Below are 23,878 nucleotides of genomic sequence, written 5' to 3'. Positions count from 1 at the left end.
ATTTATTTTTCTTTTAAGAAAATAAATAATAAAAAATTAAAGTATTTTAATAATTTATTAATTTAAAATAATAATAATATTAATAAAAATTATAATATATCTTAATCATATTATTAATTTTTATTTTTATATATTAATCTAATTTTTCTTATATCTTATTATATAATATTAATATATGGTAATATAATATATAATATTAATATGTGATATATAATATTATAAAAAAAATTACATATATATTATATAATATATATTATTATATATTAATAAGAAAAAATTAATAACATTAAAAAAAATACAAATAAATAATTTTTCAAAAATATTATTTATATATTTTTAATAATTTTAATAATTTTAATTGTATTATAAAATAATTATTAAAATAATATTATATATAATATGTATAATATTATAAATGAATAAGAAAAAATATTAATAACATTAATAAGAATTAAATAAATCATTTTTTAAAAATATTATTTATATATTTTTTATAATTTTAATTATATATATTATAAAATAATAATTAAAATATTCTAATTTTTTTTTTTTTTTTTTTTTTTGATAAACCATACATCCAGAGATTGTACATTTATAAATACTTCGTTCCGAGAAGTCGTTTCTGACATAAATTCTGGGAATAAACTGACGTTGCAGGGGTTTCGCACTACAAGGCCCTCAGGTGCAATTCACAACATGGCTGATAGGGAAAGAAAGAGGAAGAGAGAGAGAGAGAGAGAGAAAGAAAGAGAAAGGGAATGAAGGAGTGAACAGAGAAATGATGAGAGAAATGCCACTGTAGATTTAAAGGGATGGGAACCCTCTTCCATGTTATAAGAGTCTCTTTCAGTCTAAAACGCAATTTGCTGTCATTGCTATTTTCGTAACACATTGAGAATATGTGTGAGTGTACATATCTGATAATGGACCGTTCGCGAGGTGTAAAACATACAATCTACGAATTGTATCTTCTTTTTCATAAACTACATATCGTTTATTAATCATCATAATTATGCCAACATTGTAGGCAAACTATGACTGTGATGGTTGTTCAAATAATATTGCATTTAATTTTTTTTAATATTTTTATTTTAGTGTATTTTTGATCGGATGTGAATATAAAAAATGTATTATATTAAAAAACATATGAAACTAATTAATATTATTGTTATTAAACTAAAATTTACCGAAGGCACAAAAAAATTAAATTTATAGTTATTTATATATATATATATATATATATATATATATATATATATATATATATATATATATATTATATTCTATATCATTATATAATTATATATTTTTATATAGTAAATTTATTATATATATTATACAATATATAAAATTTATATATATTATAAATATTATTATATATAAAATATAATATTTTAATATAATAATAAATTGTAATATTTTTTAATGTATACATATTAATATATTATAATTTATATAATATAATATTTATATATAGTTAGTTTATATATATATATAAATTTTAGAAAACAATTACTTTCAAAATACAACTTTTAATGACAACTCTATTAATTTTGCATTATCATGAACTTTACCCTATAAATATTAGAACAAAAATATATTTCAATTACAACCCTTAAAACTATACTAACCTCATGTTAAATATATATTATCAGCAATATTTATATTTTTAATTGAATTAAAAATAATTATTTAAAAATAATATTTCCTATTATACATTTTTATCGATCATACAAGTATATTTTTTTTTAAACATTATATATTATTCTCATTATCAAAGAAATTGTCTAATCCAATTTTACGTTAAAAAGAAGAACTGTAACACGATATCATTTTTCTAGTCTCGTCTTAGGTAATTTTGTGACAAGGTTTCATCAACCAGCTAGATCTTCTATCTCTTTTCTTTCTACCCCCATCATTTTGCTTTATTTTCCCACTGGCTATACTTTTTTCTCTAGCTACGTTCCTTCACACAGTTCCTTTTCCTTCGCAGAATCTCCTACTCTCTCTCTCTCTCTCTCTTTCTTTCTCTCTAACCTCCCGTCGTGACTAAACTTGAATTCAACTGCGCCTTCTTTTCGAACTTGGAAATCGCATTCAAGCCGTGCATGCACCAAGTCGTACCACGGTTGAACCGTTTACTTGGTTTTCTCTAATTGAACAGTACACATCGGATTTAACCTTCGACGGCGTAGCTCGTTTGCGCTTACCCCCATTGTGTGAGACCTCCTGCATTCCAAAGTGGTCTTCTTTGTTTCTTATCCTACTCCCTTTCTCTCTCTCTTTCTCTTTCTCTTTCTCCATCTCTTCTAATTACAAATTTCTCTACTCCCCATGACGTTCCTATTCGTGGTAGAAAATATTGAGAGCTTTATACACCACATAACGTGTTCATGGCTGTTTAATGTACTAACAAAGAAGTGTACACCTTTTAAAAATTAAAAGTTTATATGCGAATGCATTTTCATTCGATAAAATACACCCCAGGAAATCTTATTTTTTGTACAATTTGTTGTAGTTGGAAATTAAAATGCATCATGTGTTAAAATGTTTTAACACTAGATTTGACTTATTTTTAATTTGTTTACACTTCATATATAATATTATATACAAAACTTAAATATTATATTTTTAAAAATATAATATGTTGATTTTTTAATGCTGCAATGAAATATGCGTGAATATTAATTTTTCCCTTGTACCTATTTTTTCATTCAAACTATGTTTCTAAGTTTTTAAAAATTAGTAAATAAAACATTCATAAATCTAGTGTTAAGAAATATATTCTAACTCATAATTTCATTGATTAAGTAATCATTGGCTTAGAACGTAATTGACATTTTTTTGTGAATAATATATTTAATTATCTACAAATGTATTACAATTTGATAGAGAACATCCTGAAGAACAGATTCAGATTTTAAAAAAGAAATAGATTATGTTTTAGAATATTTTAAGAAATGTTTTAATGATTTATTTGATTAGGTTATCGTTGATTTAAAAAATAAACCAATTTTTGTTTTATTTTTAATTTATTAGAAATTTTAATTAATTTTTCTATTCTTAATTATAAAAATTCGGTAGAGTTACATTAATTATTTTGTACTATAAAGTAATCACAAAATATTTAATACTTAAATATAATTAATAAAACAAATTAATAGAAAACAATTTTATTAAAATTTCTTACAAATTATTTCTACATTCGAATTATCAAATATATAGGAACAATCGAAATAGTAATTAAAATAAAACTAAATATCAAATCAAAATTGACCTTAAACTAATTATTATTTATAATAAATAAAAGTAAGTATAATAATAAAAATAACACTTATGTATAAAGAACAACCAATTACTTTTTTCCGATATTCTTTTATTCTTTTTGTTTTAATGGTTAAATTACAAATCTAATGACTTATTTATTTTCCAAAAAAAAAAGAGAGGAGAGAAATAAGCTGAAGAAGTTTGAAAAAAGCGAAAGAGTAAAAGTGACTTTTAAAAATTTGCTAGTAATTTTAGAACAACGTTATTGACATTTGTTTTTTGTGAATAATACATTTAATTAATTACGAGTGTAATATAATTTGGTAGAGAACATCCTGGAAGGCAAAGAAATAGGTTAGGTTTTAAGATATTTTAAGAAATGTTTTAATGATTTAATTGAATAAGTGATCGTTGAGTTTAAAAATAATCCAATTTTCTTTCTAGTTTAATAATATATCATACAAATTTTAAAGAGTATAATTAATAGAACAAATTAATAAATAACAATTTTATTTGAATTTCTTACCAAATGTTGCTACATGCAAATAATCAAATATACAAAAAAGATCGAAATAGTAATTAAAATAAAACTAAATATCATTTTAAAATTGACCACAAACTAATTATTTTTTATAATAAATAAAAATAAGTATAATAATAAAAATAACCAATTACTTTTTTCTGACATTCTCTCTCTCTTTTATTCTTTTTATTTTATTTATTAAATTACAAACCCAACGACTTATTTATCTTCCAAAAAGAAAGAAAAAAGAAATTAGCTTGAAAAGTGTGAAAAAAAGAGAGAGAGAGAGAGAGAGAGTGACTTTTAAGAATCAGCTAGTAACTTTAGAGCAACCCCAATACAATCTTCGTTCCTAGTTTAGTCTTATTCTCTTCTCGAATTGTATTTAAACTTACCAGAAGGGGGATAAAGTATTGGTCGTTACTCGGGTCCTTAGTATGAACTCGCTTTTGTCACTGAGTGACTTTAGCAGTTTTGAACTCAGTCAGTTTTCGTTGTTGGTGCATCCCTGTCGTCTTCGTGTTCTCACCTCACCAACAGTTTCACACTCATTCTCTTTCTCTTTCTCTCTCTCTTTCTCTCTCTCTCTCTCTCTCTATTTCTCTTTCTCTCTCTCTCTCTCTCTTTTCAATTCCCATCGTCGTCGTCTCGTCTAATCTCTCACGAGGGAAACATTTTCTTGATTTTCCGCGGTGCTTTCCCGAGGATATTTGAGAAGAAAGGCCACGTCACTTAGGAGACACGGTGAACCCTTTCCCGCTTTTCCTCGTAAACTGTATTCAAGACGAGTATAATCGTTTTCATCCGCTTTACTCTTGAGATTAAATTTTATGCGCCCCGGCGTGTTCCGTTTTCGAATTTTCTCTCTCCGTACCTTTTTCCTTCATTCTTTCGTTCGTTCGTTCATTCATTTTATGAAATAATCACCTGCAGTGAAGAATAACTTTTTTTCTTCTTCTTTTTTTTTTCTTTTTTTTACTTCATCTTGCGGTATCGAATGTAAAATTATATATTTAAGAATAGTTATAAAACAATTTCAATAAAATTACATTGATGATTTTCTTTCTGTAAAATTTTATTGGATAAAATAATTTTATAAGACGTGAATATGTATATATAAGGCATTGCATTGACATTTAAATGATGAGTTAAAAATTTAAATGATAAATGATAGAAACGATAGATATATAATATTATTTAAATTATGATCGTTTAAATGTGAATAATAAATAAATGTTAAATGTAAAAATAAAAAACAACAAAAATTGTGCCCAGAACTAGTAGTTTCTTTTTCTCATTTTATATGTTATAAGCTCAAAATATATTTATTTTTTGATTAAACTTAAATAATTATGTTACTTTAATTTATAATAATACAAAAAAGAAAGTTTGGAATATTACTCTTATTTATTTCTAATTTAAATTCTCAGAAATTATTGTTTATTATTATATTTTACTATATTAACAATAGTTATAATTTTTTATCTGCGATAAATATCGAAACTATTCAATCGATCTAAATAAAAATTTATTTTATTTGGTCTGTAACTGGAGCGCGGGTCACGTAAAAATACGTATTTAGTAGATTTATGGTGGATAGCTGGTAACGTATAATTACAACACAGTGAAGTGGACAAAGCACTTAACTATGTATATGTTGAATTGTGCATTTTTTAATGCATATGTAGTATATAACTCGACAAAGATGCAAAAAATAAGATACAAGAAATTTTTAACCAAACTCTCGCGCAATTTACGAAAAAACGTCCGCTGCACGCATAACTTGACGGTAAAGTATACCAGCATGCCAAGTGTTAATAATTATAAAATAAGGACCAAAAAAAAATAAATGAAGAATCATTGACGGATCTTTCGGTTGGCAAATCGTAGGGTTGCTCGTAACATAAATTTCTCGTAAAAAGAGGAGAAAGGTCCAACTGACTTGAAAATCAGTTCTCTTGTTAGAGAAACTGCATCCCTAAAACATGATTCCCTACCTGTCTTCGTATAAAATCATTTCTACTGTATCCTTAAACGTGGCTTCTTTTGATTGTCGGAAATGAAATTGGATTGTGTTACAAGAGGATCGTTTTATCATCATTCTCTTAAGTTGTACAACGGAGAATAGTAATTTTCTAAAATAAGTATAAAAGTTTAACAACTGCACGAAGTAAAATGAATTTCTTGAGAAATTTTCAACGTCCTAATGAATAACTCGCTTGCAACTATGTATATACAATTGGCTATATTTATCATTTTAATATAACAACAAGGAGGATTCAGAGAGATATCTACATTAAGAAACTTAACTTGTTCGAATTCGTACGGATTGTTTTGTCGAAGTAGTCCGATCTCATAACGAACATGAGAACATTATTGCACGTAGATGAGAACGTAAAGCTTTAAAACGAAAATTCCTAAAGTCTAGAAAAAGACAGAATATAAGTAATAGTAGTGGTAGTACTAATAGTAGTACCAGTAGTAGTAGTAGGTAGAATATAAAGCGAAGCTGGGTATGAAAGACTCTTATTCGTCGGAGTAAGATGGCGTTGGCTTTGTGCTTGAAAGTAAGGAGAGAATAGCCGACGAGGAGTCGATTCCAGATGAAAGGATTTCGTTAAAAGCAGATTTACATTTCCTTGACTTCTCGTCGCCTTTTTGCCTACTTCTTCTTTCGTTCGCATAAACGTTCCCTCTAGTCGTGGTTATATTCGCAAACGCAAAACGTTCACTTCTCTCTCTTTCTTCCCCAATTCCCCTCGTTCAGTTTGAAATGACGTTCCTACCTACCTTCCTTTCTTCCTTCCTTCCTAACATAGCATTGGTTTGCATTCGAAAATGTTCAAGTTACGAAATTCACGCTTGATTTCCATCTTGATTTCCCGCAGGTGGAAGCTACCTCGACGAATCAGGAAGAACCTGAACAGCAGAAACATCGTAGAGAAGGCACTGGTGGAGTTTCCAGCAGCGAACAGCAACATCAGTATCAGCAACAACAGTGGATCGGCCTCAGTCTACTATTGCAACCATTTCACTACATAAACGGCCAGTTGAATCTACGTTGTACCGCACAAATCCCTGGAATATATTCATCCATGAACGAGATACAACTTGGAGCTGGTTTACGCGAACCTGTACCCGAAAGAGGTAAATATTCTTCAATATATTTCTTCATTTTACTTTATTACAAAAAAAATAAAACCAAACAAAGAAATACTTTGATGAACCTTAGGATTTAATTAATGAATCAAATAGGTGATTAACAAATTTATAAAATTATTATTATACAAATTTAATACTACGAAATAAAATATTTTTCGTAACGCAAATAATTAATCAACCATTATAAAGTATAAATTAATTTAGTTATTAATCATTTTTCGCTTATTTTCAAAATAGAACAATATAAACTATGAGTGTAAAATACATGTGTAGCTTCTTTTTTATTTAAAAATTAGCAAATAGAAATAGTATTTTAGATAAACAATATTTTTACAATATGTTGTTAACTCTTCTATGCAATTGGATATAATTTTTATACAGAAAGTTCAACATTTTTATCTAATAGAATCGTCCATTGTAATCAAGTGTACAACGCATGGGTATTTCATTACGTATTCATAACAATAAAAATTCTAGCACACAGCCCACCAAAGCAAAATATATAAAATTCAAATGAACTTAGTTGGACAAACAAAATAGTAAATAGTATGAAAAAAAATGCAAATGTAAAACCATCCTGTTTAGAATAACACAATCCAATGGTAAATATTAATCGAAATGATCGCAAGGTTAATCCGTTGAGCGTAAGTTATCGTTCGATTGGGGGTAAAAAAAAAAACAAAAAAAAAACAAAAAAGAAAAAGAAAACAAGAATAGTATAGCCATTCAGGTCGTAAATTATGATAAATCTCGTTGATAAGGAAATCGTTCGATATATCGTATGCATGCGTATGTGTATAGGGGGTAGTAGGAGGAAGGGAAGAGGAGGTGAATTTCGTTCGGCCGTTAAACTCGTGTCTCCAAAACCAATTATCTTTTCATGCCGTTGGCTATACGTTTTCGATTGTCCAATACCGTTTAATATGTACGACTTTTTTTTCTTTTTATTTTTGTCTATAGATGAAAACACGTGGAATTATTATATTACATAAAAAGAAAGAAAAAATAATTCTAACAGAAGCGTTTGATAAAAACGTACTTGACGTATGATTTTCAAAAACTACGTCGGTTTATATTTTCGAGATTTTATATCAAAGGATATCTGTGATAACGGATATATATGTATGTGTTGTATATGTAATGCACGTTGTCAAGTGCAGCATCACACAAATCCCTTAAATCAAATAGGTTAAATGTTTTGTTTAAACAATGAAAGGTTATAGTATTAAATCGGGTAAACTAGTTGAAGCGTGTAAAAGGTTAAAGTTATCGGGTAGAATGAATTTTGCAATGGGTGTCGATAGAAATGAGTGTTAATTATTGACGTATAACTACTAACCTTTTATAGGAATAATCCTAATTCAGAAAGTGACTATTGTTACTAACTGAATATAATTGGGATTATATATATAGGTGCGATTCAACGAACCGTTTTCTCATTTGAGGGTATTAAACATTTACAGCTTTGCTGTTTCTCTCTCTCTCTCTCTCTCTCTCTCTCTCTCTCTCTTTCTCTGTCTTTGTCCAATAAGGATGAAGAGAGCAAAAAGAGGAAGAGAAGAGAGGTGAGTGGAAAGCATAGAGGTGGAGAATGCTTTAAAGAGAGGTAGAGGTAGAAAGAGAAAGAGAGAGAGAGAGAGAAGGCTATCTCGGCTACATGAGTGCCGCGACGAGTGCAGGTAATAGTTGCACGCTCGGCCTGGCTATTCGAGGATTAGACGGTCGAGCGCACGAGCTAATAAATTTCGAGAGGGTCCACCCACTGGAAATCGAAAAGGAAGCCTCCGGTACAAGCTGAACTCGCTTCCTGCACGCGACGTCGACGAGATTTAATTGAGCGGCCACTGGTATAACCTCCGGTCCTATTACCTTTCGAATACCGTGCCCTTTTCTGTCCTTCTTCATTTTTCCTCCCTTTCCCCTTTCTGTCTCTTTCTCTTTTTTTTTACTCCTTTTTTTTGAAACTTTTTGATTTTTTGTTTTCTTTATCTCATTTCCTCTTTGTTTTTTCTTTTTGTTTTTTGTTTTGTTTTATTGTCATTTTCATATCGATCTAAATTTCCGTTGGATTTCTTTTATTTTTTTATTTATATATTCTTCACTTTTTAAAAAATATTTTTAAATATTTTCTTCTATGTATATGTTCTCTTTCTCTTTTTTTTTATCGTCATTTTCATATTGATCTAAATTTTCGTTCGATTTTCTTTTTTTTTATCTATGCTCTTCTTTTAAGTATTTTTAAGTACAATATTTTGTTTTATGTATACATTCTCTTTCTCTTTCTCTTTTTTGTTTCTTTTTTTTTATCGTTATTTTCATATCAATCTAAATTATCGTTCGATTTTTTTTTATTGATCTTCCACTTTTTAAAATATTTTCTTCTGTGCATATATTTTCTTTCTCCTTTTTTTTCTTTTTTTTTTTTACTTCTTTAGTCTTTATTTTTTGCCTACTTTTGTTTTTTGAATCTCCTATTTGTTTCCTGGAGTTCATATTGATCGATTTTTTTTTAATACGACTCTTTTTATCGATCCTTATTACTAATATCGGTCTTGAGTATTTCTCTGTTCTTGCGTGAATTCTCTTTTCAATCTTTTTTTCTTCCTATGTTCTTTGTTTCATTTTTTTTGGTTTTTTTGGTTTTTTTCTACTCTTCATTTTTCGATGCCTCTTGATTTTTTTTTACCCATTCTTTTGCCGTATTTGTGTCAATCGAAATTTTAATGCGATTCTGTTTATCGATCCACCGTTTTTTTATACTAATACTACTCTTGGGTATTCCTTCCTTTGCGTGAGTTCTATTTTCTGACTTTCTTCTTTTTTTTATCTCCATTTTTTACTTTTCATTTTTCGAAACCTCCTGTTTTTCTACCGTTTTTTTAAATCATGTTTTTTAATCAATATTTTAAGTTAATTTCATTTATAGATCCTGCATTTTTACAGTAAGGTTTTTTTTTCATAAAATAAAACAATAAGTTGTAATATTGCCTCCTAATTTTATATTTCTTTTTTAAATCTAATTTTTAATTAAAAATTGCTTAAATTCCTGTTTCTAGCTGAAAAAAAAACTAGTAAAGTAGTGATAAAAGAAAAGACATTAATTTAGAATATAAAATGTATCGTAAACAATCTAAAATTAATAAATTGAAATAAATAAATATTAAATTTTAAATATTTTTAAATATTAAACTTATTATTGAATTGAATAAAATTTAGAAGTATAGAAAAACTTTACAAAACTTCGAAATATTTAATGGTATTATAGAAAATAAATTTAATTAACTTTTTACTTTTTTTTTCTTGAGGTTTGTTAACCCGGGCACTCAGTCTCTGGACCATTGTGCCCGGGCCCCTTGCGGGGAAAAACCTATGACCGTAGCGGTCCCACGGGTAGCCCCGACTCCCTTGCAAAGCGCAGCAGTCTGGCCACCCCTGAGCCCACTAGGTCGAAGTTGTTGGCGGTGGTCCCAAGGACATCATTTCTGACGTCCGTGAGCCCAACGCATTGAGTTATGAGATGGAGGGGGGTATCCTCCCCTTCGTCGCACCTGCCGCAGACCGAGTCTTGTGCAAGGCCCAGTCGCGTAAGGTGCTTTCCAAAGTGCCAGTGCCCGGTGACCAATCCCACAACCAGCCTCAATTGGGCTCGGTCTAGGTTGATCAACTCGGTACCTAGCTTCCCCGAGGGCCCTGAGAACAGAGCCTTCGTGTGCCTCATGTCAGGGTCTTGTAACCAGAGATCCCTGAAGCGGTCCGTGGCCCACTTCTTAGTCCTCCTAACTTTTTACTTGCGAACAGCGCCTTTAGGGGTTATGTTCATTTACTATCATCAAATGTTTCCAATAATAGACATTTATGGTTTCTTTTGATGCAAACGTTTCTTATTTAAAAATTTATTTTAACAAAAAACAATTCGTGTATTTTGCCGTCCGTGTTACTCAGCAAAAGGGTTAAAATAACAACTTATAACTTGTATCACTATATTACTATACAATAATGGGAATTTTTTATTCTTTTTTATTCCTTAGTTTTATTAGGTCGTCCCACATGTTTCTCCTTTTTTTTTTTTTGTAGTTCTACGGCACTATATTTTTTAGGTTGAATAACTTAAAGTATAGAAAAAGATAAAATAAAGTAGAATCGATATTATTTAGTAAAATAACGTAAAGTACAAAAGAAAAGTATATTACACATGCAATATTGTTTAACTCATCACCAAAAAAAGGAAGAAATTTTCGGGACGACCTAATATTTAATTAATTCACTCCTAGTTCATTAATCCTTACAAGCACTGTGCACCTTGTAATGTACATAATACTTTACTTTTTTTTATTATATAAAATTTATTATATTTATTATACAAATATTACTCACAGGATCTCCTTAATGTTTCAAATTTTTCTTAAGGACCATATATCCATTAAACTATACATTTACAAATTATAAATAAACAAATAAAAAATATATTTTCACTTTCATTCACGTGAATGTTAATTTTCGTATTAAAATTATTTTTCTTAAACTAAAAAAAATTCGAGTCTAAAGGGGTTAATAAAATTTCCTATATTTTTTTAAACTATATTTAATATTCTTCATAATTATTAAAAAAAAAAATGGTTTCTTTTTTACTACGAAAATATTACAATTAGGTTATAAAGGATAAGTAATGAAATATGATAATAATGATAGAATAAGAATAGTATAATAAAAAAGTGACATTAAAAATTGTGAAAGTATGCTATTTCAGAATACGCGATAATCGAACTATGATTGCTTAAAACTATGATGTGCTTAATCCGTAGGTCTTTTGTTTTATTCACCAGGCAACGCCTGGCACAATTCTTTTATCGTATTCTAATGACCGTAGTGGCATTGTTGGCGTCGAGAACAATTTTTCACTTTAATTACATTTTCGACAATGTGTGTTATTATCACGAAACGCACTGTTCCCCTATATATATTCATGGATGGCGCCCATTTTACCGTGAAATCGAATAAATTTTTAAAAAAGAATAATCCTGCTTTCTTTTCTAAATGAAATATTATTTCTTCTAATCTAACCTAGTACCGATGTGAAATTATATTCAACAATTATTCAAAAAGAAAATATTTTTCGGTAGATGTTTTTTTTTCTTTTTTTGTAAAAGGTTGCAAAAATTATATCCTTTAAAAAGAGTCAATATAAATTTATTTATTCTTTTATATATTTTTTTAGTTTTATACCTACTCCCATTTTTTCTCTTCAGTGTTTTGTTTTAGTGCTGAAGTATCAAATTCTTGAATAAACCATACAAATTCAACGAATATTACTCTTTTATAGTCTTTTTCGATATCTCTCGTATAAACAATAGTGTACAATATGCATATATAGCAATTTTTGAAAAAATAAATAAAAATAAAAATAAAAATAAAAATATTGCCAAAAGGAAACAATCCAAATGCATACGATATAAAAGAACTCATTTCTCTAGTAATACTTGCTAATATATTATTTTTCTTTCTAGTCAATGTTTTCCATAGTTATTGAAATGTTATAATAGAACATGTTCTAATTAGAAACCCACAAAAGCAATAGATAGAACCGATTCACTAATTGAGAGATTTGTTATCAGAATATCTAAATGTAACAATTATATTGTACAGGTAAATTAACCAAATGATAATAATAATCAATCATATCTACGTTTCATAAATTACTATCTGTGAACGATAATTATTATTTATTAAATTCGATTCTACTAAATGTAAATTCATTTTCTAAATACGTTAAAAATATAATAGTTGTTATTTATATGGATTATAATTTCTTTGCCATAGTTTAGAATTTTTAAAAGATCAATTTTATATAAAAAAAAAAATCTGCTCACAGATTTTATTGTAATTTATTTCAAAATAGTTTTCAAACTTCTTTGCATATAAATTGACATTCGTAACATTTGTCTCTCTTTTCTCTCTACTAATCAAATTGTTTAGCTTCATGTATCGTTATTTTTGTTCCTCTTTACCGAATAAAAAACTTTTTGTTAGACGAAGGCCCCCGATGTTGACTTTATAAATAAATTACATAAACTGCTCTTTCTATTTTTTTTCTTCTTTTTTTTTTTACCGTATAAAAGTTTTCTCAAAAAGGAAAAAAAATAATAGTAACTTATATAAAATAAATATAAAACGTAAAAAGGGGTATTTCAAATATTGTAAAGAATAATTGCAAGTTCTGCACCCCTAAAAGTAGGTTAAGTATTATTTTAATTAAAATAATTTTCAACGGTTTAATGTTAAAGAACTTTTAAATATTTTAAAACGTTATTTGAATTGCAAAATGAATTTCAAAGTAGATTTACGACGACTCGTAATAATTATTATTTTAAAAATAGGTTATTTATGTCTGACCAATTATGGATGATGATTAACTTTTACTACTTAATCGTATTAAGTAGTTTAAACCACTTTGGTTCTCGGAAAAATTAGCATGAAAGGAGTGTATTTTTTTTTTTTTTTTTTTTTAACAACTTTCATTTACACAAAATTATTTCTAATATAGCGAAATGCAGTATTCACAAATTAATTACCTTTTATAAAAATTATTACAAAATATGTTCTGTATCATAATAATATTCAATATAATTAACACACACTAACATCACATATTAACATTTTATTATAACATCTTTATAATAAATAAATGAAATAATTAATGAAATGAAATTTGTTTATCGTGATTTTTTTCAACTTAGAGTATAGTATAATTTTTATCGTGATTATTTTTATTTTTTATTACTAATTTAAGGATTTATTATTAAGAGGTTAGATAGCTCTGTATTACAATTCAATTATTTCACGTTTTTTTTTTAGATTTTCATATGACATAACTAACCTTACTTTTTATTGTTTTTCGAGTATTATTATTTTACATATTCTATTCTATAATTGTGGTATTATTTTTTGGGTGTTTTTATAATTTACTAAATAATGTAGAATTATATTAAATCAACATTTTATAAGAAAGCCACAACAACGCGTGTCTGTGGCATCCTACTTTTATAATAAAAATGTTTTAAAATATTAACTTAATAAAAAGCAAGTTAATTAATATAATATTCAAAATAAAATCCAATTAAAATTCATTATAGATATATATTCCAATTCAGAATTCTCATGATCAACAGCCAGAGGTAGTAGTACGATGAGTTTTGTTGTATACAAAGCGACAAGATCGATGACACGTTCATCAGTCATTCGTTGTTGATATGAAAAGAAAACAAAGGAGAGTAATACGGATCGTCAAACTGTTATATATTCACTGAACAAAAATTGACTTTTATTACAGCAGTATATCGCGGTGAAACGAAGGGGTTCGTTGATGCTGACGCGAGTATACTCGTTGAATTAGAAAACACTAATCGATCTACGTATATACAAACGTACGTTCCATACGTTTGATTCTGGAAAATCTTGCAAATTGCTTGGAATTCATTCTGTGTGGGTGTGTGTCAGATCGGTGGAATGTTTTGTCGACTCATTGTTGGTCGGTTGATTGATTCAATGTGTGTTCTATAGTTATTTTTGTTTTGTTTTCTTTTTTTTTTTTACTTCTTTCTTTTTTATCCTCTCTTTTTGTGTACGTGTTTTTTTTCTTTTTGTATTTCTATTTTTTCAATTGCCCAACTCAATTTTCCTCAAAATGCATTACGCATAGTTTAATTCGGCATTCGTTGGGTTTGGAAAATGGTCTGTGGAAAATGTGATTTTGATAATGAAATGAAATTCCTAATGTGTAATATAAACTAAACCCGAACACACATTGTCATTCTACTCGCGTAGAATTACAATAGAACCACAATTGTATTAGTCTATTATTTAAACGTTCTATCACTTCAAATCTTCTATTATCCAAACAATCTGTTACAGTATATATATTGTATATTCTTTTTAACATTTAAATGAACGTAGAATACGTTCTATTTATTCTATCCTATTAACACATTATTGATCTGTCACGAGAATAGTCATGTTTCCACATGCAAGAGACTTATATAATTATTTAAAGTATATAATTATGGTAGTCGTTATTATAATATTATTATAATAACGCGTTTAATAGCGTTTACTTAAAATTTTGATATTATCAATTTTCCAGTATGCTTAATATTTGAATTTACTTATTAACATAGTCATAATAATAATCAATCAACGATGTGTTAAAATTTAACAATGCAAAGAAATTATCATTATAAATAAATTAAATATGACGTAAATATAGGTAATTGATAAAAAAATATTATCTTAGGCAGGACAGGCAGGAATGTTGGTCTAATTAGCTCAAACCTCATATCAAAATTTCTTTTATTGATAAAAAAGATCACACATCTATAAAAAAAAAATAAAAAAACACTCCGAAATAAATTAAAATTAAATAATAAATAATTGTTTTAGGCTCAAATTGTATTTTTCTTTTCTTAGTATTATATCCACCATTAATATGGAAACCAAACTACATCGAGAAAAGATCCTCCATTAAACTTCAATAAAGTCAAAGGTGGATATGGGTTTATTGAATGAACTTTTGCCCTTTTCCCATCCCCCTTCTTGTACCTGTCCCAGGAGTATTCTTCTCATTAAGTCAGTATGCATAGTACGAAATTAATATCGCAGAAAAAGCCCTAGCACGCAATTAGATAGTTTGGAAACACGGATGGAATGGTAAGGATAGGTAGGGTAACTATAGTAACGAAGAAAGGATATTGCCTTGAGATGAGAAACATTGTCTTCTGCGAAAGTTTGTTGCCAATCTCGCTCTTGTAGGGTTTATACGTTGTTAGAAGACAGACAAACAAGGATTGGTGGTGATACGTAAGGTTTTCGTCGAGTGCAAAGAACAAGTAAATAAAGAGGAAGGGGGGACCAGTGAGGAGAGGGTTAGCAGGGGGAGGGGGAATTAGGATTGCAGTAGCGGAAAGGGGGAGGGTTTCGTACGTCTTCCCGATATATTTAAGGATTTCCAAGCGTTTCTCTCTGCCAAGGTAATTCCGCAACACGTTTTACGTTCGTGCGTGGTTGGTTAGAGTATGTAAGTACGTTCCGTTCGTGGATGGAAAGTGTAGTAACGTCGATAGGATACCACTACCATCACCACCCCCTAGTTCATACCACTAGTACCATCACTATACTCTTGTCCTCAAACCCTCTCATTTTCCAACGAACGTAGATAACCCGTGGAGTGAGCAGCAGCAGCATCGTTATCAGGTTCTTGCATACCTGATTATTCGTGCCGTTTTAACTCTCATGTTAAACTACTTCTCGTGTAGAAAACTCTAGGGATTATGTATCATTCTACTTACCCTCCCTTTTCACTCTTCATCTATTTACCTTTACTTTACATCCTATTTCTCGATCATCGACTTGGGAATACACTACTCTTATATGTAGATATCGATTAGATGGTTTCACTAATTTTCATAATAAAATATGTAAATTAATGCATTTATATTTATATATGTATGAGTGTATACGTATATATGTATATCGGTATTAATATGTGGGGACGTTATCCTTGTCAGAAAATTCATTAGAATTATATTAATAAGGTAATAATTTATTTATCATTTTTCTTTGTCCCTTAAAGTAATTAATAATATTTTGATTTTTTTCTTTTACTCTTAAACATATGCGTTCGCAAAATGAGGACTTTTACCACTCCGTCTTTATTATACTTTGAGTTTATGTTTATGTAAATTTATGTATATTTATAAGAAAACGTTGTACAGAATTTAGCCTGATTCTCTCTCTCTCTCTCTCTCTCTCTTTTTCTTTCTCGTATGCGCATGAATGTTTTCTTCAAACCTTACTTCTTAAACCGCTCGTTTCATTTTCAAAACAAGTCGCGAGTTCACCATACGTTAGCTTGCGAACTACTTTTCGTGATGCCTCACTGAGACTTTTGAAGATGGCCTATGTATATATATATACGCAAAAGGTAAAGTGAGGCAAGGAGTTTTAGTTGTATTCTAAGTAAATCGTTTCTCCAAAACTTTCCAAAACCTCGTGTAGGAAACTTTGGAGTACGGGCTCATGAACTTGCTCTAGGAAATTTTTTTTTATATAAAATTTCTGTATCTCTCTTTCTTTCTCTCTCTCTCTCTCTCTCTCTCTCTCTATATATATATATATAAATATGTGCATCTCTGTTCTTCCAATCTATTCTTCTCTTCTCTACAGAGTTTCTTCGAACTCTGCTGCACGGTTCTCACGATGTACCAATTTTCTTCGATCAATTTTGACAATCTTTTAAAAGAAAATCTCGACAATAATGTTATTACTACAAATATTCTATATTTTAAGAAATCAAGTTAGAAATGATTGTATTTGATTTTTATTTAAACTTGAATAAATAAAATGTATATATTCTTGATTATTTAAGGGTTAATAAAATGTTTCAGAATTGTGAATATATTTTATTTATAAATGGGAATACTGCTTTTGTTCGCGCGCACTATATGTTATGCTGACGCGAATCCGTTTTCAACTAGCGTATCGTTTATAAGATGCAATTATACGCGAGTTGCACGGAAAGTCTCACGACGGTAAACTAATACAGTGTGAGTGGTTTTGTAGTATACTAAAGGCAGTTCTTCAGTCAACAATGATTTATTAACTTAAGTCTTTGGCGACTATGTTACAATTGTTTAATGTGGACTATATGGTTATATGATGTGTAAAATGTATAACACAAAAATGTATAATGAGCGAAGAGAGTATGTATTACGAAGAGAGAGCGTATGTATTACGAACAGAACGTATGCATTACGAACAGAGCAGAACAGAACAGTCTTACTTAATTTCACATGTTTTTATACCTGAATTAGTTACACCCCTTTGGAAAAGGAAGGGGTCGAATGCAATTGATTAACCAATAATAGGAGGGTCCACCTACCAGGATCTCCCGAAGGAAAGTCTTATGTTTTGGGAAAGGGAAACAATACATAAAGAAACGTGTTCTAGGATGTTATTTCCTTTTATGATATCGTACGTACTTAGATATGAATCAGAAACCTTCAAAGGGCCTGACACGATTTAACAGGTTTTTATCGCACCATATGTTTCTTTGATTATTGAGATAGTTTGTGAATTTATGGCCCTTTGGAATTTCCTAATGTTTTAGGTAAACAGTACCTTATACCTGCTGCCTATCATATTTTATGATATTTGCTACCTTAATCTTATGGTATGGTTTTCTTCAAAGGAAATTGAATATATATTAAAAAAAAAAAAAAGAAAAAATAATAACTAAATATAAGTTATCGTCTACCAATGATTTGGTACCGAACAGCTTTCATTCTTTCATTGGTCAAATTTTTTTTTTATATCGTCTTAATGATTCTCTCTCTCGTGAAGTTTTCTTTTTTTTTAAATTATTTATATTGTAACGTTCCACCACGAATTTTTACACAAATTTTTTCGCAGTAGTACAACTAAACCACAAGCGACATTAAATCAGTAGTTCATATAAAAATAATCGAAACCATTTCCAGTATTTACATAAAAGACATCTAAGGCTTATTTTTAATAGTTATTATAAATATTCGTATTTATTGTTTTAAGTATTTAAATTTCAGTAATTTAAGCAAAAGACTTATTTTCAGTAATTAAAATCGTAATATAGATAAAATATTCTTTAAATTAAAATTACAAAGGAAATAATAATAGTTCGTTAAAACTTATTTAACATTCTCTTACGAAGCACTGCACGAAAAAAAGAAAATGAAATTATTTTCCAAACTGCCCCATTAAATAAAAATATATATATTAACCCTTTGTGTGCTGAATACTTATAACTAAAAAGTTTTGTAGGAACGGAATAATTTATTATTAACTGCAGTCTGATAATAAATTATATTTAATAATAACAGTTTTTGTTTCTAAATATAATTTAATTAATTAATATAAACATTACATTATTTTACATTAATATTAACAAACACGTATATGCATCGATAGATAATCTGTTAATTTTTACCAAACGCATATAGTGTCCATAGCACTCTAAAGGTTAATTACTAGGATGCTCTGCTCACGCGTTTGTGGCTTTTTAATAAAATGTTGATTTAATATAATTCTAAACTATTTAGTAAATTATAACAACACACAAAATAATATAACAATTAGAATAGAATACATAAAATGATAATACAGGGCAAAATATAAAAAACAAACTTAGGTTATGTCATATGTAAATCAGAAAAAACGTGAAATAATTGAATTGTAATACAGTGCCATCTATTAAAAACTTACAGTACCTAGAGACATAGATAACCTTTAAATAACAAATCCTTAAATTAGCAATAAAAAATAAAAATAATCGCTGTAGAAACTATCCTATATGCTAAATTGAAAAAAAAAAAAAACACAAAATAAAACAAATTACATTAAAATTGGTTCAGTAATTTCGAAGTTCATTGGAATCCAACAATGTGACATTGAATTCCTATATGTAAAGATTAATAAACAAATTATGATATCATTTAACTTTTTCATTAATTAACTGTTACGTTAATTAATGTATAAATACCCACAGTTTAACATTTTATTTCGTATCTCAAATAAAAATGAGATCTCCATAAAGTAAATACATAACAAATCGATGAGTAATATTACGTAAAGATGTTCTTCGATTTTCAATACTGTCACTGTTTTCAACCTTTTCAACCTTTCTTGAGACTTTTCTCATCGAGCAAGTTACCCTTCGTCGTCGTATCCTCCCAATGCATTCGATGTTAGAAGACTTCGGCTTCGCACACGTGGTAATTTGATTTCTTTCACACTCGGCCTTTCTTGGACTTCTTTTCTATTTACCCCCTGGCTGGCTCGGTTGATCGACAAAATTGTTTTTAGAAAATTGCCTTCCTTTCTCTACTTTTCTCTTCTTTCCAGCTTTCTTTTTTTCCTTTCACAAGTGAACAGAATGTTCTACTACAAAGGGCTATTAATGCTCCTTTCGACCTTCTTTTCCTTTCATGAGTTTCTTCTTGATATTCTGGTGTCTATATATATATATATACACGTGAGAATAAAATAAATACAATGAACATTTGTTTGATACTAAACTTACCTCAACTAAGCAAATAACTATTTTTTTGATTTGGAATTCAATATTCTTATTTTTCTTCACATTTGACTTTAAAATAATTTTTCTTCCCTTCGGGCGAAAAAAGCGTCAACTTTTCTCCCGCTGTTCAAAACGAAGTTGCCGCTTTCCGCCTACGTCGAACAGAAAAAATGTATACTCACCATGGGCAGTAAATAAGAAAGCCTCAGAGCACAAGTTTGTTGACCTTGGCTTCGCCTCGGACAACAATTACATGTTCTCTGAGACATTTCTTACTTTACCTCCCTAGGTGAGTAATATATTATTAATCGTAGATTATTGCTTCATTATTATTTGAATATTTTGTTTTATTAATTAATCCGCAAAAATGAATTAAATTTAACAAAAAGAAATTTATTAATATGTCGGTACATAAATTCAAAATTTATGCGAATTTTTAAAGAATTAAAGTATTAATTGATTATCATTTCTATGCAATCAATTAGTATTACTTTTTCGTAATGAGAGCTACAGTTTGATAATCCTATAGCTTTGAGTTGAAACTCTGCATTCCATTCTCGTACAATTTTCTCCATCAATGTTCCTTTTTACGTATAGTCAGTTTGGTATGTGCAAAATTTATTACCGGAATTTATACGTAAAATATTACTCTCTTTCTCTCTCACAGTATCACTAATGAGAAAAGCAAATTACATAATTACTAGTTAAATTTAGCTTAAATTAAATCATTTAAATAAGCGTATTATATTCTCGTTGTTTACAATAACACTCTTACATATGAGAAAGGTATCACGCGTTGGTTCTTTTTTTATGGTTATGTACGATCCCTTTAATCCTTTACACTGTAAAATATTCAACATCATACTTTGTACGAAAATTAGAAACAGGTGTAGAATTAATGTTTACAGTTTTCATTTTATTCTTCATATATTATATTTTACTCTTATTTTTTTATGTATTATTAAAATTAAAAGTAGGATTTGTTATATTTATAAGCTTTTAATGTGCTTTAATGTTATATTATTATAATTTATATTAAAAATATATAATGTATATTGAAATAGTGACACTAATGATTAAATTTACGTATGCATTAGGTTATTTCGAAATCTTTGTGAAAAAAATGAAATTATTTTATGAATAAGTCAGTACAATTTTAATAATATTTAAAGAATTTATATAAAACAACTTACTATACATTATATATAAATTATTGTTCACAAATTTGTGCTGAGGTAACAGACAAGCTATGCCAAATTAATATAACATTTAGCATATTAGTTATAATATTAGTTAACATGCAAGTTATGCAAAATTATTGTAACATTTAACATGTTAAAAAAATAATATACTTTATTAGTAAAATAATACAATTTTGCTTCTGCCTTTGTTTTTCCTAAATTCAAATCTTTATTATAAATAACTGGTTATGCATTTATTATTCAAAATATTGTCCATCGCTAACCACAACTTTCCCTCATCTTTCGAGCAGTGTATGAATTCCACGTTGAAAAAAAAACTGATTTATTTTTCGAAGCGATCCACGAATCGATCCAATTTTTTATTTCTTTATAAAACCGGAAGTAATGGTCAGCCAGGTTGTGTGCTATTGATCGAAACAAATAATAGTCAGTGGGAACAAGGTCTGGTGAGTACAATGGGACGATGTAGGGCTTCCCATTTAAACGTTTCCAAGTATATCTTGACCACTTTCCCAACATGGGGTTGAGAAACATGAGATTCAACATTGCCATGCTGTAAAATAACCTTATCGTGTCTCTCTCTCTCTCTCTCTCTCTCTCTCTCTCTCTCTCTCTCTCGTTGTATTGCGGCCGTTTATCTTTCAATGCTTGGTTCAAACGCATTAATCGCGTTCGATAACGATCACCTGTCATTGTTTCAGTCGGTTTTAACAACTCGTAATACACTACACTCAAACTAGTCCCACAAAATACAGACCATGACTTTGAAACGATGAATATTCGGTTTTGCCGTCGACATGGAGGGGCATGGCATGATTTTCAGCGCTTAGGATTATCGTAATGAACCTATTTTTCCCCTTCCCTCCCCCAGTCACAATACGATGCAGAAATCCCCTTCCGTTTTTGCCTTTCAAGCAACTGTTCACAAACAAAAAACACCGTTCAACATTTCTCGGTTTCAACTCGTACGGCACACAATTTTATTGTTTTCTAAATCATTCCTATGACTTTAAGACGTTTTGAAATAATTTGTTGACTTACTCCTGATAATTGTGACAATTTTTCTTAACTTTGATAAGAGTCTTCATTAACGTTTTAGGTACGGCTGAATTTTGCGTCGTGCTGTTTTTCTGTAGGGCAGGGTTTGCGTGTAAACGATACAACTACAATATTGTCAAAGTTAAAGTATGTGTGTATAATATATTTAAGAAAAATTATAATTTAATTAATATAAATTTATATTTAATAATATAAATAAAAGAACATCTTTTTTTGTCACATTTACTTCCAAAATTATAGTACAGTTGGTACAGAAATAGTAAAAGAGTGAGGTTATAGAATGAGCCACTATAGTGGCGCCTCGTTCAAAGAGATGACTTCGAGAAAACCACTATAGTGGGCGCATCATGCCTAAGAGGTTAAGTAATACTATGAATTCTGCAACTTCGAAAATTTTCACTGTTTGCCGATCATCAAAATTAAAATTACCATTCTTGAAGCGTTGAAAACACTTATGATACATTGTTTTATCAATAGTTGCCTCACCATAAGTATTTGAAAGAACTCGATGAGTCTTAACTACAAATTTTTCTCATATTGAAGCAAAATATTAAAATACCTCCCGCAAATGACAGGAATTTGGCTTGTAAACTGACATTTTCAAGCAATGTAATAAATCGAGTGATGTATAAATGGGATTATGTTAACAAAAGCTCAAGGTTTTTGTATGACATCTATGATATATTTATTTCAACCATTATTTAATCAAAAATTTTGCCTTCTCTTGATCTCTAATAATAAATCGTCGAGCTATTATTATATTAATCATTGTCGAGAGATTGTATGTTACAACAATTAGAAAAATGATTTCTAATTAAACTTAAATGAATATATTGGAAATACATGTGAGGTCAGTAGATATTAATTAAATATTTATGAATATTTCGATGCTAAAAAAATAAAGAAATATTCATATATCTCTTACACATTCAATTTCATATAATTTATCTTCTAAATCTTATATTTATTTTATGCAATAATGAAAAATTTTAATATTAAACACACAAAAGTAAAATATCTATTTATTTCTATCTTTTATAAAAAAAAAAAAAATGAAGTATTCACATATCAAATTAAACATCCAATTTCATTTGTTTAATTTTAAAGTATGTGTAATGTTAATTTTATTTAAAAATGCAACCATTTTCTTCTTTAATCCCTTTCCCTCTTTTTGTTCATTTCTCTATAATATTATTTCAATAAAACGAAAGTTCACTTTTTTTTGTCTACAATAAATAATAAAATATTAAAATAAAATAAAAAAGATATTTCGTACGGTTTTATAGAATTGCACGTTATACGTTGAAATGAAATATTCTCTCTCGCTGACGTATATTAATCGTACACAAGAATACACTTACGTATGAGAGAAATTTTTGAAAAATAATAATAATAATAATAATAATAATAATATTATTAGTATTATTAGTATTTTTCTCGTTAACAAAGAACAAATTCCTTTTAATTTATAATTTTGCTTTTTTTAAATCGTATATACGAATTCAGTGTTTCCGAGAATACCGCAGCAGCAAGGTTATGTTATCGAATCGCCATCATTGTTTC

The 23,878-nt window shown here is 28.5% G+C and overlaps 1 protein-coding gene across 1 annotated transcript in view; it reads left to right on the top strand.

Moving 5' to 3' along the window:
- Positions 1–23,878, top strand: part of LOC107064439 (uncharacterized) — a 272,414-nt gene that overhangs the window by 245,489 nt on the left and 3,047 nt on the right. The window contains exon 5 of the mRNA XM_015317128.2: positions 6,679–6,937. Within this exon, the coding sequence (XP_015172614.1) occupies positions 6,679–6,937 (259 nt within the window). The remainder of the gene's footprint in view (positions 1–6,678; positions 6,938–23,878) is intronic.

Source organism: Polistes dominula, unplaced genomic scaffold (genome assembly GCF_049000335.1).
Source record: "Polistes dominula isolate Pdom_NZ unplaced genomic scaffold, Pdom_raw_medaka contig_482, whole genome shotgun sequence".
In the NCBI taxonomy this organism is placed as follows: Eukaryota; Metazoa; Arthropoda; class Insecta; order Hymenoptera; family Vespidae; genus Polistes; species Polistes dominula.
The sequence above is the reverse complement of the archived record's forward strand: the minus strand, read 5'-3'. Positions and strand labels throughout refer to the sequence as shown.